At 44.1% G+C, this 14853-nt stretch overlaps 1 protein-coding gene across 1 annotated transcript in view; it reads left to right on the forward strand.

The window, feature by feature from the left end:
- The window catches only part of LOC115143930 (potassium voltage-gated channel subfamily C member 1-like), a 28426-nt gene extending 15712 nt beyond the window's left edge, over window positions 1-12714 (forward strand). The window contains exons 2-4 of the mRNA XM_065002297.1: window positions 7640-8615; window positions 10671-10856; window positions 12611-12714. Of these exons, the coding sequence (XP_064858369.1) occupies window positions 7640-8615; window positions 10671-10856; window positions 12611-12714 (1266 nt within the window). The remainder of the gene's footprint in view (window positions 1-7639; window positions 8616-10670; window positions 10857-12610) is intronic.
- The last annotated feature ends 2139 nt before the right edge of the window (window positions 12715-14853 follow it).

Raw genomic sequence — 14853 nt, forward strand, 5'->3', positions numbered from 1 at the left:
GGCACCGGTCAGAGACTATATCCAGAGGAAGTCTGTGAAGGCGGAAAACATGCTGAATGACTAGCTGAGCATAAAATGAATGAAATGTGCCGCCTTGAAAAAGTGGTCCACAATGACTAGAATGACCGTGTGTCCCTCTGAGAATGGAAGGCCTGTGATGAAATCCATAGAGAGATGGGGCCAGGGTCGAGAAGGTGTTGGCAGCAGATGAAGAAGCCCCAGAGGCTGCTGACGAGGAGTCTTGTTCCGGGCACATGTCGGACAGGCAGCCACAAAGGTTCGACTGTTCGCCTCCGCCGAGGGCCACCAAAACCTCCTCCTCAAAAACTCTAGCGTTCGCTGTCCTCCTGGATGAGAGGTGAGATGCAACGAGTGAGCCCACTGAAGTACCTTGGACCGGGCCCCAAGAGGAACAAAAAGTCAGTTAAGTGGACAGCCGTCTGGAACTGCCTCCCTACCTTGCACCTCCCTCATTAGTCTCTATACCCCAGGACACCGGCGTGAGGATGAGCATCCTGGGGGTGATGGGTTCAAGCAGCCGATCCTCACTGGAGTTGTGGAACTGGTGAGAAAGGGCATCCGGCTTCACGTTCTTAGACCCCGGGCGGTAAGATAACGTGAATCTGAAATGAGTGAAGATGAGAGCCCAACGAGCCTGTTGGGGATTGAGGTGTTTAGTCTCCTGGATGTAGGCCAGGTTCTTGTGGTCAGTCCAAACCGTAAAGCCCTCCAACCAGTGCCTCCACTCCTCCAAAGCCAGTTTGACGCGCAAGAAGCACTCGATTGCCGACATCATAGTTCCTCTCCACTGGAGTGAGACACCTGGAAAAGAAGGCACAGAGATTAAGCTTTTGGTCTTTCGCCGAGCGCTTTGACAGAACCGCTCCCGTGCCAACTTCAGAGGCTTCCACCTCTACTATGAAGGGAAGAGAAGGATCCGCATGAACGAGAATGGGTGCAGAAGAAAACTGACGTTTCAGGTCCTGGAACGCCTTCTCGGCAGCAGGGGTCCAGCATACATGCCCAGACGAGCCCTTGGTGAGCGTTGTCAATGGCGCTGCCAAAGCACTAAAGTTTCTCACAAATCTCAGGGAGAAATTAGCAAAACCAAAAAAACTTGCTTGACCGTGCTGGGTCGTGGCCAGTTGACCACTGCTCCTAACTTCTGGGACTACATCAGTACACAGCCCTGAGACACGATGTACCCCAGGAAGGAGATCTGAGGAACGCGAAACTCACACTTTTCGGGTTTCACGAACAAGTGATGAGCGAGGAGTCTTTGGAGAACCTGGAGGACATGTTGGACATGTTCAACCATGCCAACTATGCTACTAAAGATACCTTTATTTAACTAGGCAAGTCAGTTAAGAACAAATTCTTATTTTCAATGACGGCCTAGGAACAGTGGGTTAACTGCCTGTTAACCCCCAAGCATACTTCCAAAGTTGTGGCAAAATGGCTTAAGGACAACAAAGTCAAGGTATTGGAGTGGCATAAACAAAGCCCTAACCTCAATCCTATAGAAAATTTGTTGGCAGAACTGAAAAAGTGTGTGCGAGCAAGGAGGCTTACAAACCTGACTCAGTTACACAAGCTCTGTCAGGAGGAATGGGCCAACATTTACCTAACTTATTGTGGGAAGCTTGTGGAAGGCTACCTGAAACGTTTGACCCAAGTTAAACAATTTAAAGGCAATGCTACCAAATACTAATTGAGTGTATGTAAACCTCTGACCCACTGGGAATGTGATGAAAGAAATAAAAGCTGAAATAAATCATTCTCTCTACTATTATTCTGACATTTCACATTCTTGTATTTTGCTAAGGTGTATGTAAACTTCCGCCTTCAATTGTTTATTATATACACTGAAGAAAATACTTGTTCTTAAATGCTTCTTCCTCAGCTCTTAAGGTTCCTTGGAGAACTCTTGCCAGATTAAGAACCTTTGAGTTAGCTGTGGGGTCCTTGACGTGGCATCTACAGATCTTCGGAATTCTTAAAGGTTCTTGAAATGTATGGAAGCCTGCAGATGTGGCCCTTTCATAGCACATAGCACATGTAAAGAGATAAATTAACACCCAGAGTTTAACCAAAACCACACCTATCTTTATCATATTTCCCAGCATGCTTTATTGCAGTTGATTTTTAGAATTGTTTGCTTCAACATCTATGTTTTTGCATGCTGTCACGCCCTGACCTTAGAGAGCTTTTTATGTCTCTATTTTGGTTTGGTCAGGGTGTAATTTGGGTGGGCATTCTATGTTCCCTTTTCTATGTTTTTGTATTTCTTTGTTTTGGCCGGATATGGTTCTCAATCAGGAACAGCTGTCTATCGGTGTCTCTGTTTGGGAACCATACTTAGGTAGCCTTTTCCCACATGGTTTTTGTGGGTAGTTATTTTCTGTTTAGTGTTTGCTGCACCTGACAGGACGGTTTCGTTTCTCTTTGTTATTTTGGTATAGTGTTCGGTTACAATAAAAAGGCATGAACACTTACCACGCTGCGCTTTGGTCCGATTCCTCTTCTTCAGACGACGACTCCCGTTACACATGCACATTGATTGATTCATTAACCTTATGCTACTCAATTTTTTCTAAACTATTCTAATCTGTTACTTGAATTGATTGGACTCATTCCTGAAATGTTTGTTCCAGTTTAGATGTTTAAAGTAGTCTCATAACTTAGTCTTCCCAACACTGGCAGTCATTCTGAATGCCACTTGCGGGTGAATAAAAATGCCAAATGTTGGATATCCCCACACTGGCTGGATTCCAATAGGAACTACACATCACTTTGCAAGCTATCATAATATGACTTGCAGGTGTAGTATGGAGTTTCAGGCCACTGTATTAGTGTAATAATAGGCCCTCAATAAAAGGCCTCATGAAATATTTTTGTCTTAACAGTGACATTTTAATGACAACATATTTACTTAGGATCTCACTTGGTGAAGGCCACAACGATGAAACTGAATGAATGCATCAACTATTTCTCCGTCACTAGCAAACACAGTCAAGGGTGGTATTGGTAACTATAAAATTCACTCGAAAGGCACTCTGGGAAATGTGCAAATAAGGCTTATAACCATACAGCAGGGCTATTCAATTCTGGCCCCTATATACTATATACAGCACTCTCAAATGCTGTTTTTTGATCATCATTGTAAGCCTGCCACACACACACTATATACAATGCATTTATTAAGCATAAGAAAGAGTTTGAGTTTTAGTCACAACCCAGCTCCTTGGAAGTGACAAAGTGACAAAGAGCAAAGACCAAGGCACAAATAATACAAAATAATAATCAATAATTTAGCTCTTTACTTAACCATCTTACATATAAAACCTTACTTGTTCATCGTAAATTGTGTGAAGGGTGTGCTTGAAAGGATGCACATAACTCTGCAACGTTGGGTTGTATTGGAGAGAGTCTCAGTCTTAAATCATTTTCCACACAGAGTCTGTGCCTGTGTTTAGTTTTCATGCTAGTGAGGGCTGAGAATCCACTCTCACATAGATACATGGTTGCAAAGGGCATCAGTGTCATAACAGCGCGATTTGCCAAGGCATGTAACTCTGAGCGCAGCCCAATCCGGAATTCTGGCAGTGGCTTCTGGTTAAATAACATTTTCACAGAACCGCTTGTTGCAATTTCGATGAGGCTCTCTTGTTCAGATATTGGTAAGCGGACTGGAGGCAGGGCATGAAAGGGATAAAGAATCCAGTTGTTTGTGACATCCGTTTCAGGAAAGTACCTGCGTAATTGCGCACCCAACTCACTCAGGTGCTTCACTATATCTCATATGACATTGTCCGTAAGCTTGAGTTCATTTGCACACAAAAAATCATACAATGATGGAAAGACCTGTGTGTTGTCCTTGTTAATGCAGAAAGAGAAGAGCTCCAACTTCTTAATCACAGCCTCAATTTTGCCTTGCACATTGAATATAATTGCAGAGTCGTCTGCGTAGAGCCGAGTTTGCCGAAAAGAATGTGGTGAATGACAGAATCGAAAGCTTTGGCCAGGTCGATGAATACGGCTGCACAGTAATGTCTCTTATCGATGGCGGTTATGATATCGTTTAGTACCTTGAGCTTGGCTGAGGTGCACCCATGACCAGCTCGGAAACCAAATTAAATAGCTGAATGCACTGTATGTTTTAATTAGCTAATGATAACATGTGCCATTTACCAGATGCTTTTATCCAACGTGACTAACTTTACAGTGGAGTACATACATTTTTAGTTGGTGTCTGTGATCCCTGTGGGAATTGAACAAATGACCCTGGCATTGCTAACAACACAGTCTAACCAACTGAGCCACACAGGACCACTGCAACTGTCACGGGATACTAGGAGTGGTGGGTTGGAATCAGGCGCAGAGAGCAGGGTTCAGTATATCATAAATTTATTCTCCGGGGAACAAAAAGGTCCCGCCAACATACAGGGCGCATACAATAGACCAGCCCAAACACAAGACCAAATATTCCGGAGAATACACATATGAAAACCACCATTCAACAGAGTAACAAAAACAACCCCGCACAAAACAAGGTCGGGACAACCTACTATATATAAGGACGCTAATTAAACTAAAATACACACAGGTGAAACGAATAAGACAAAACCAACAGACAAACGAAAAAGGGATCGTTAGCGGCTAGTAGGACGGCGACGACGACCGCCGAGCACCGCCCGAACAGGCAGGGGAGCCAACTTCGGCGGAAGTCGTGACAGCAACCACATATGGTTAAATGACTATTGTTATAAACTGGATGTTGTCGTTCAGTTTTGGTACATATAGGGCGACCTATAATATAGTTTGAAATGAAATCTGCCAGTTTGGTTATCTCAAATGAACCCTTCGAGAGGGTGCTTCTACACCTGCATTGCTTGCTGTTTGGGGTTTTAGGCTGGGTTTTCTGTACAGCACTTTGAGATATCAGCTGATGTGCGAAGGGCTTTATAAATAACTTTGATTTGATTAATTCAGTTTGAGGTCTTGTTGGATGTCTCTGACTAATTGTACTCATCTTGTACCGTCTGATTTTATCAACGGTTAATAAATAAGTACCAGTTTTTAGCACCCATGTCGTGCATTGTAAGGCTCAAAACGTATAATAAATCTACTTATAAGGTATTATGAAGAGGATATCACAGGATGTATTGATATTTACTCAGTTACCAATCATACAATGCTTTATACATTAGCACCATAATAGTGGTAGTGGTATTATAAGGAGTATACGGAGTACCTATCTGGCTAATTGGAGGGTGATTGTAGGGTGTTTTAGACATTTTTGCATTCGCAGAACTCTTTAAAAGTAGGGGGTTAATTACATGACTGAATGGGGACTGTACATGACTGTATTGGCTCCCCATTGCTGTTACCTTGAAATGAAGTGTTAAAATAGAACGCTATCTCAAGCACTTTGGGCTTTAGGGATTTCCACTGTATGATTAATATAGTAGTTGTAAGGGTCCAAATGATGGCCAATACATAATGTACAATAGGGCTGTCAGTCCTTTCACTTTGTGTGAATTGTTATTTCAACATGACATATTGTCAAAGAATCTGGCTAGTTATTGGAACATGAATTGGGACCACAATGAATCATGCTGGGCCACAAACAGACTCAATGACACATGTTTCAGGCCCTTTATGTTGAACATTCAGTATGAAGGGGCCCCATCCTGATTTTGAAACCCATTCAGTGCACTCTGAGATACATGGATATTTATAATTCATCCGTTTAATCCTTTTACGACGATATTTTCTGTTTCCCCGTCACTTTCTTCTGTGTCCTCTCCACCTTTATTTTACTCCCCTTTACTCTGTGTCCTCTTCACCTTTATTTTACTCCTCTTTACTCTGTGTCCTCTCCACCTTTATTTTACTCCCCTTTACTCTGTGTCCTCTCCACCTTTATTTTATTCCCCTTTACTCCGTGTCCTCTCCATCTTTCTTTTACTCCCCTTTACTCTGTGTCCTTTCCACCTTTCTTTTACTCCCTTTTACTCTGTGTCCTCTTCACCTTTATTTTACTCCCCTTTACTCTGTGTCCTCTTCACCTTTATTTTACTCCCCTTTACTCTGTGTCCTCTCCACCTTTATTTTACTCCCCTTTACTCTGTGTCCTCTTCACCTTTATTTTACTCCCCTTTACTCTGTGTCCTCTCCACCTTTATTTTACTCCCCTTTACTCTGTGTCCTCTCCACCTTTATTTTACTCCCTTTACTCTGTGTCCTCTTCACCTTTATTTTACTCCCCTTTACTCTGTGTCCTCTCCACCTTTATTTTACTCCCCTTTACTCTGTGTCCTCTTCACCTTTATTTTACTCCTCTTTACTCTGTGTCCTCTCCACCTTTATTTTACTCCCCTTTACTCTGTGTCCTCTCCACCTTTATTTTATTCCCCTTTACTCCGTGTCCTCTCCATCTTTCTTTTACTCCCCTTTACTCTGTGTCCTTTCCACCTTTCTTTTACTCCCCTTTACTCTGTGTCCTCTTCACCTTTATTTTACTCCCCTTTACTCTGTGTCCTCTTCACCTTTATTTTACTCCCCTTTACTCTGTGTCCTCTCCACCTTTATTTTACTCCCCTTTACTCTGTGTCCTCTTCACCTTTATTTTACTCCCCTTTACTCTGTGTCCTCTCCACCTTTATTTTACTCCCCTTTACTCTGTGTCCTCTCCACCTTTATTTTACTCCTCTTTACTCTGTGTCCTCTTCACCTTTATTTTACTCCCCTTTACTCTGTGTCCTCTCCACCTTTATATTACTCCCCTTTTATCTGTGTCCTCTTCACCTTTCTTTTACTCCCCTTTTCTCTGTGTCCTCTCCACCTTTATTTTATTCCCCTTTACTCTGTGTCCTCTCCATCTTTCTTTTACTCCCCTTTACTCTGTGTCCTTTCCACCTTTCTTTTACTCCCCTTTACTCTGTGTCCTCTCCACCTTTATTTTACTCCCCTTTACTCTGTGTCCTCTCCACCTTTCTTTTACTCCCCTTTTGTCTGTGTCCTCTCCACCTTTCTTTTACTGCCCTTTTCTCTGTGTCCTCTCCACCTTTATTTTACTCCCCTTTACTCTGTGTCCTCTCCACCTTTATTTTACTCCCCTTTACTCTGTGTCCTCTCCACCTTTATTTTACTCCCCTTTACTCCGTGTCCGTGCTGCGCCAATGAAACAGTAGTCGTCTGTATTCCCATTCCAGCCAGGTCTCCTCCCGCTTTCCTCCATTCCACTGCTTTTCCTTGGGCTGTCACGCCGATGACCGTTGCAGCATTTTTTATGATTGTCAGATCTTGTATCCCTCAGTGCTCGGTCCAGTTTGACCCTGCAGTCACCCTCAAGGTCAGCATTATCCCACTTAGGAGTCTAGTCCAGTTTAATAATCTGGCCTCATCTCATATGATCGAGCAGTGTCCTGTAGGGGCTGACAAACTGTTGAACAATACACCATCTGTTTTTCTAGCTCTGTTGTTTGTATATGACTGTAAACCTTCTCTCCTTCCTCTTTCTTTTCTCCTTTACTGTCCCTCTATCTTCAACTTTCTCTTTGCCTTCTGTCTGTTGGCCTTTCCCCTGCTCCCTCTATCCCTCCACTCTCTGTTTCTCTCTGTTCCTCTCCTCCAGTACTGCGCATTCGTCTCCCTTCTGTTCATCCTCATCTCCATTTCCACCTTCTGCATGGAGACGCACGAGGCCTTCAACACCATCTACAACAAGACGGAGAACGTGACGGAGGGAAGCGTGACGCGCGAGGTGATCGTCTACGAGGTGGTGACCGACAGCTGGCTTACGTACGTGGAGGGCATGTGCGTCGTCTGGTTCACCATTGAGGTGATGGCACGCGTGGTCTTCTGCCCGGATAAGGTCGAGTTCTTCAGGAGCACCCTCAACATCATCGACTTCATTGCCATTATGCCCTTCTACCTGGAGGTGGGGCTGAGCGGCCTGTCCTCCAAAGCCGCCAAGGACGTGTTGGGCTTCCTGCGCGTGGTCCGCTTCGTTCGCATCCTGCGTATCTTCAAGCTGACCCGCCACTTCGTGGGACTTCGCGTCCTGGGCCACACGCTCCGCGCCAGCATCAATGAGTTCCTCCTGCTCATCATCTTCCTTGCTCTCGGAGTGCTCATCTTCGCAACCATGATCTACTATGCCGAGCGCATCGGCGCAGACCCCGACGACCCTACGGCTGCCAAACACACAAACTTCAAGAACATCCCCATTGGCTTCTGGTGGGCTGTGGTCACCATGACCACTCTGGGCTACGGGGACATGTACCCCGAGACGTGGTCGGGGATGCTGGTGGGCGCGCTGTGCGCCCTGGCGGGGGTGTTGACCATCGCCATGCCTGTGCCCGTCATTGTCAACAACTTTGGCATGTACTACTCACTGGCCATGGCTAAGCAGAAGCTGCCCAAGAAAAAAGGCAAGCACATCCCCCGGCCCACCATGCCAGGCTCGCCCAACTACTGCAAGCCCGACGCCCTCGCCCTGGCCACTGCCTCGCCCCATAGGATCCTGGGTAATGTACTCGGCGAGGTGATCTGGTCCGGAGGCCTTGACTGCCCCCTCGCTCAAGAGGAGATCACAGAGATCAACCGAGGTGAGACATTTCTATTTTTAATCCTCAGCCCCCTATTTTAAGACACAGACTGCAAGTTAACAAAATTGCTTCGACCTTGACTCATAAGATTGGTATGAGTTTGTAAACACAACATGGAGCTTCGCTGAGCATCTGGGCACACCACCACTGGTCTCCAACAAGGGCGTAGAACTCAAATTACCCCGGCAAAATATTATATTTTTGGCAAAGATGTTGTCAAATTGTACAGTTTAGTGTCAATAGATATCCATTCAATCAAACTTGGGACAGGGATTTTCACAGTTTGTGGGTGACTCTGATAGGGATGGGAGGGGGGTCTGATTCTGAATCTGCCCTTGAGAGAGGGGGGCTGATTCTGAATCTGCCCTTGAGAGAGGGGGGCTGATTCTGAATCTGCCTTTGAGAGAGGGGGGCTGATTCTGAATCTGCCCTTGAGAGATAGCTAACCCATCAGAACTCATAGGTAATTTATGATCAACTGGTGAGTCCACTTTTGCCGACAGGCCTCCATCTGTCTGCATTAAACAAACACAATACTTTAAAATCTCATTTGGATCTCTTCACAACAGCCTAATATACATACATTTGGTTCAATGGTTTGGTTTAAATGTTAGACAAAAAATTGTAGAAAAACTGAATTTAAATATTTAGTACGTAATATGTGCAGTACTTCCTATTTCATTTGGCATGTTTGTGTATGACCTATGAACCCAATATCCACACACGACAATATGGCACCTGTTGTGTATTTTGTTGAGAAATCAACAGTGAGTCTGCAGTTATAGTATTTTATTGCATCAGCACCTATAGTACCCCACCACTTTCTCTCGATCTTTCACACTCTCTTTTATAAGAGTTTTGTTGTAGGTTGTCAGTAAGTTTATGAGCAGGAAGTCATGGGAGAAGATTTGACAGCTGTGTCTGAGCATATGCGCACCAGCCACCCTGTAGCATCAACTCGCACCCCAAACCACCACTTCTATCACTATGTCCAGTGTTTAGTTTACCATGCTGTCTTGCTAAGCCAGGATAGACATGAACTTTGACACATTGGCAATTATCAATTACATATCATAGTAGAATGTATATGTGGGTGTTTTAGAAAACACAGTAGCTTAAGATGGTACTCGACCCTGAGCTCTAAACTTCATTGAGCCACACGAGGTTGGCGGCACCTTAATTGTGGAGGATGGGCTTGTGGTAATGGCTGGAGCGGAATAGGTGGAATGGTATCAAATACATCAAACACATGGTTTCCGTGTTTGATGCCATTCCATTTGTTCCGTTCCAGACATTATTATGAGCCGTCCTCCCCTCAGCAACATCATGTGCATTTAGCCTCCATTCGAAACGACTGCTCTTCACTAATGCCATTTACTTTATCACACACAGTGAAAAGATCATTTATGTTTAAGTCCTAATAAAAAAGTCTATTGCATTGTGTTTTTGTTTAGTAGGACACCATAGTTTGGGATTAGATTTGGCCCAGTTGGAGGCTATTTTACTGAATCTGTCTCTGGTTATGTATCTCATCTGCAGTATTCAATTGTGATCAGTAGCTTGTAGTAACACCTCCTCTCCCTATTCCTTTGACTATTTTCTTACACACTTTTTTTCCAGTGATGGGAGACTGGGGATTCATGATTTATGTATGATTTCATGATTTCTGCATGATTTCACCTTGGTGGGCCAAGGTGCCAAAACAAAACCTCAGATATAGCAGCCAATCAAAGCCCCTAAGCTCACAACTGCAAGCTCTCTGATTGGATCAATTTAATCATCAAGTAAGCAACTGCTCCCCTCGGGCTATGTTCCAATACCCATACTAACATACTATGTAGAATGAAGCAATGTAATGGGCATGCATCCTAAGTGGTATGCTAGTGTGGATATGGAAACACAGCCCAGTTTGGCCTCAGTCTCCCATCACAACCTTCATCATCTACTATCCAGATACCTCACTCCTACTCTCCTATTCCTTCCTTCTCCTTTACTCTCTCCTTCTCCCTTGCTCTTCCCTCCCCTATTTCCCCATCTTCCCTTCTTTTCCAAAAGAGTCCAAGCAGAACGGCGACGCGGCCAATGCGGTCCTGGCGAACGAGGACTGCCCCACCATTGACCAGGTGCTGTGTCCGGAGCGAGAGGGCGCCCGAACAACACGGGAACGCTACCAGCAGGACCGTGCTTGCTTCCTGCTCAACACCAGGGAATTCCGTGCCACAGATGGGAATGTGCGGAAAGGTATGTCGGTCCCGCAGCGGACAGAACTGTAAACACACACCACGTAGTCAACAGAGCTACACATAAGATGCCATAAGGCACAGGCACTGATACAGATACTCCCTATATATATATATATATGCCAACACAGAAGGTGCACAAGACACAAATGCATACACACTAATTATGTATACATGATCAAATACAGCATATATGGGAACTGATTTGTGGTTCATTAGAGAGAACACACAGGCGGACACAAGCAACGGCCAACAGCATCATGGGAAGAGACATGACTGTGTTTGTGTGACAGGGAGGAACTCTATGTTCTGACAGGACACAACAACGCCCTACCTACACCAACACCTTTACTCTTCCGCTCTATGTTTCCACTTATTCACCTCCATACTGTCCTTGTTTTCATCCACTTGGTACCGCCTTTCCTTTCCTCCTGTCTGTATTTTCCGTCCCCCTTTCACGGCCTCAAATTGTTATCCTCCATTTTGTCCTTGTATTTCTTTCGGTCTCCTCGCCATCTCTCACTCTCGTTGTTTCTCTCTATCTCTGTCTTTTGGACCCAGACAGTCGACCGTGCATTCATTTACCTCTCGTCACTTCTGTTTCATGCTCTCCCTCTCGTCTCCCCTCCGCCTCCTTGTTTGGCTTTGACTCCCACTTCATGCTCCCCCCACCCTCTCTCTTTGGCCCCCATTCTTTTCCCCCTTCCTTTTATTTCCTCTCCAAAACACACCTTATTTACCCCTGTTTACCCCATGTATACTCTTGTGCTCATTCTGAAATCCAATACGGAATTCCATTTCTTTATCGCTGCCCAAAAATTTTTTTAACCACCTACAACCACCACCACCAAACCTGCATCAAACACTTCTCCTTTACACTCCTCCCAAACCCTCAACATCCCTGTTGACACTAAACTACAGGCACCAGCCCTGTCAGCCGGCCCAGACTCCCCTTTGGCTGAAGAATGGTATAAGCTGGAAGGGTCTCTGCTACATCAGGACCTCAATGCAAACTCCACCTCCAAAACTATAGGCCAAGAGGTAACACCTTAAAATCACAGATAACCAAAATGGAACCCTGTTTTTTCATCGTTTTTTTTTACTTAATCCGTCAGCCAAACATTTCATGTTCTCTCAGCTCCATGACATTGATTGTTGGCAGTTGCCACTCAAACATACCACCCACAGACACACTTGGACACAGAACACACTCACAGATACACTAGATGACTGCAAATCACAATTATTACCCACTGTGTTCACTGTGTTGTGTTTGTACAGTACGTTTGGTAGAGTTTAAATATCACCCATGAATTGCATTCTATGTGAATGTAAGTGAGTTTGAATAGTGGAATCAACAGATAGTTAGGGAAGCAACATCACCAAGCTATTGAGCTAAGGTTGGGTAAAACTGTCATTCGAATATCAAAGCCAATTGCATTCTATTGCTCAGAGTATCATCCAATCAGAATAATCTATTATTCAGAATAACCTGATCTTTTTTTATTGTTAACTAAACCTCTTCCTGATGCGCCACAATTACATCATATGAAGTATGAACTCAATGACATTCTTATAATAACTGGTCATATACTGTACATACACCAACCATTTGTCCATACATGTACAAAGAGTAACAAAAGTCATGTTTTGAAACAACGATCTACGTTGTGTTTTCCATATTTAATGCAGGGTATCAGGAACAGCGGGTCACCTGTTGTCTAATGTGCTCTGTGTTGTTGTCACTCTCTTCAGGTTGTATCATTTCAAGTATTTGTATGTTGGCTTATTCCTTCTTACACTTTACACTGTGTCTCTGTCCTACTCCGAATCAAATCAAGCGTTTTATTGCCATCTGAGTGTTTGTGTTGCTGTTGTCTGTGGCTTTTACTATGTTATTTCTTTGTGTCACTGGTGCCCTCTCTACCCAGCTGACATTCACCCTGACAGACAACAAAAGACACACCGCTCTTTGGAGAAATCTCCCTTTGCAATGGCCGAAATGTTCAGCCTCAGATATTTCTATCATGGTACGACATGTACATATTCCTGCTATGCGTGCATAATGGATGCTTTTGAATACGATGATAAACAGTGTCCATCTTTCAACGGTCAAAGGTCAGTGGGGTCAGCAGAGCCTCCGAGGTCACAGGACTAGAACAACATTTTCAGTCATATTATCATATGTCTGTAGTGTAGTGACCTGAGTAGTTCAAAAGCAATACAGTAAGCTGCACCTAGTGACTGAAACACTGATTGACTCTGACATCACACTGCCAGACAGACAATATTTGTATTTATTTTATTTAACCTGTATTTAACTAGGCAAGTCAGATAAGAACAAATGGCCAAACACAAACGACGCTGGGCCAATTGTGCGCCGCCCTATGGGAGTCCCAATCACGGCCGGATGTGATACAGCCTGGATTCAAATCAGGGACTGTAGTGACACCTCTTGCACTGAGATGCAGTGCTTTAGACCGCTGTGCGACTCGGGACTATGACAGTCCGATTGACTGACAACTTGCTAACTAAGGCAGTGTTTCCCAACCCTGGTCCTCGATTACCCCCAACAGTAAACATTTTTGTTGTAGCCCTGGACAAACACACCTCATTGAGCTCATTGAGGGCTTGATGATTTAGCTGACAAGTTGAATCAGGTGTGCATGTCCATACACATGTGTACTATTGGGAGTGCTCAAGGACCAAGGTTGGGATACACTGATTTAAGGTACGCAAGCCTTGAGTTGTTGAACTCCTCTCTTGGAAGCCTCTGACTGCTTTGGTGATGGATTTTTAAAAATTTGTATAAAACCTACATTTAATCCCTCTTTAAAACCAAAAAGGAGGCCATTTTAAACAGGAAGCCATAGAGGGTGTTAGGATGCCACTCAGTGTTTACTGAATTAATATTCTTGTTATCGCGGTACAAGGGTTTGGTTTGAGAGACGGCTATAACACCCAGAACATTTTAGGAGTTAGTTCTTCCCCGTTACGATTTTTGTGCCAATTCTATATGTCAACCTTCAGCCCTCAACATTTCTTAAAAGTTTTGATATCTGTAGGGTGATTCAAGGACCACAGAACCTTGACCTCCCTCTATAACCTGAGATGTGTAACATTTAATACTAGTGAAATATCATTGCATCCATGTGAACCTGAACCAATAATAAAATGCCTCTGAGCAGCATTGCTCTTCAATCTCATATTGACCAAAAATTGAATTGAATACCAAACGGCTAGAAATGAGGTGAACAAACCCAAAATATTTGCCTCAGCTGAAATAATACTGGCTTAACGATGTGTTCCCTTTGTTATAAAGTGGGATTCCCTATTGCGCTCTCAAACTGGTGTGCTTTGCCCATGGTTTCTTTCTTAGATCTTTGCATATGCAGTCCTTAAATTATTTTAGTAGCATTTTAAGTCTCTCTATATCAGTGTTCCCCCAACCCTGGTCCTCGAGTACTACTCATTCATTACTGCTGCACTGTTTGTTGTTAGCGCTGAGTGGAAATAGGAAAAACGTGTATTTTATGGGTTATGAAAGTGTTGACAGTGCTGAGTAAGGACTGAAATGTGAACTCAAAAAACCAGCAGCTATTTGCTGTATTCGTTGATAGTCACGGTTTTGAAATCTCACAGTATCAATTTTGCTGTAGCTTTCTTTGATACCTGCTACGTTACTGCAGACTCGGTCATCTGCACAGTCTGATTGGCCAGCAGTGGCATATTGCACTTGAATTCCTCTCCAGGCCCACCAGGAAGGCACCTTCAGACACATGAAATGGCAACAGTTTGCTGACCCGGTGCGCATGGCAGCTGAATTGGCTGCACTTACCACCAACAGCTTGAGACTCATTTAAAAAAAATGGGAACACAAGGCTTTATCGTTGTTTTTTTACAGAAATGTTTGGCGATCGACTAGAAATGCATGGATATGGACAAGTCGACCGCGATCGGCCGGTTGGTGACCAGTGGTGGGTATTGTTATCTTAGTA

Source organism: Oncorhynchus nerka, linkage group LG16 (assembly GCF_034236695.1).
Source record: "Oncorhynchus nerka isolate Pitt River linkage group LG16, Oner_Uvic_2.0, whole genome shotgun sequence".
NCBI classification, from domain to species: Eukaryota; Metazoa; Chordata; class Actinopteri; order Salmoniformes; family Salmonidae; genus Oncorhynchus; species Oncorhynchus nerka.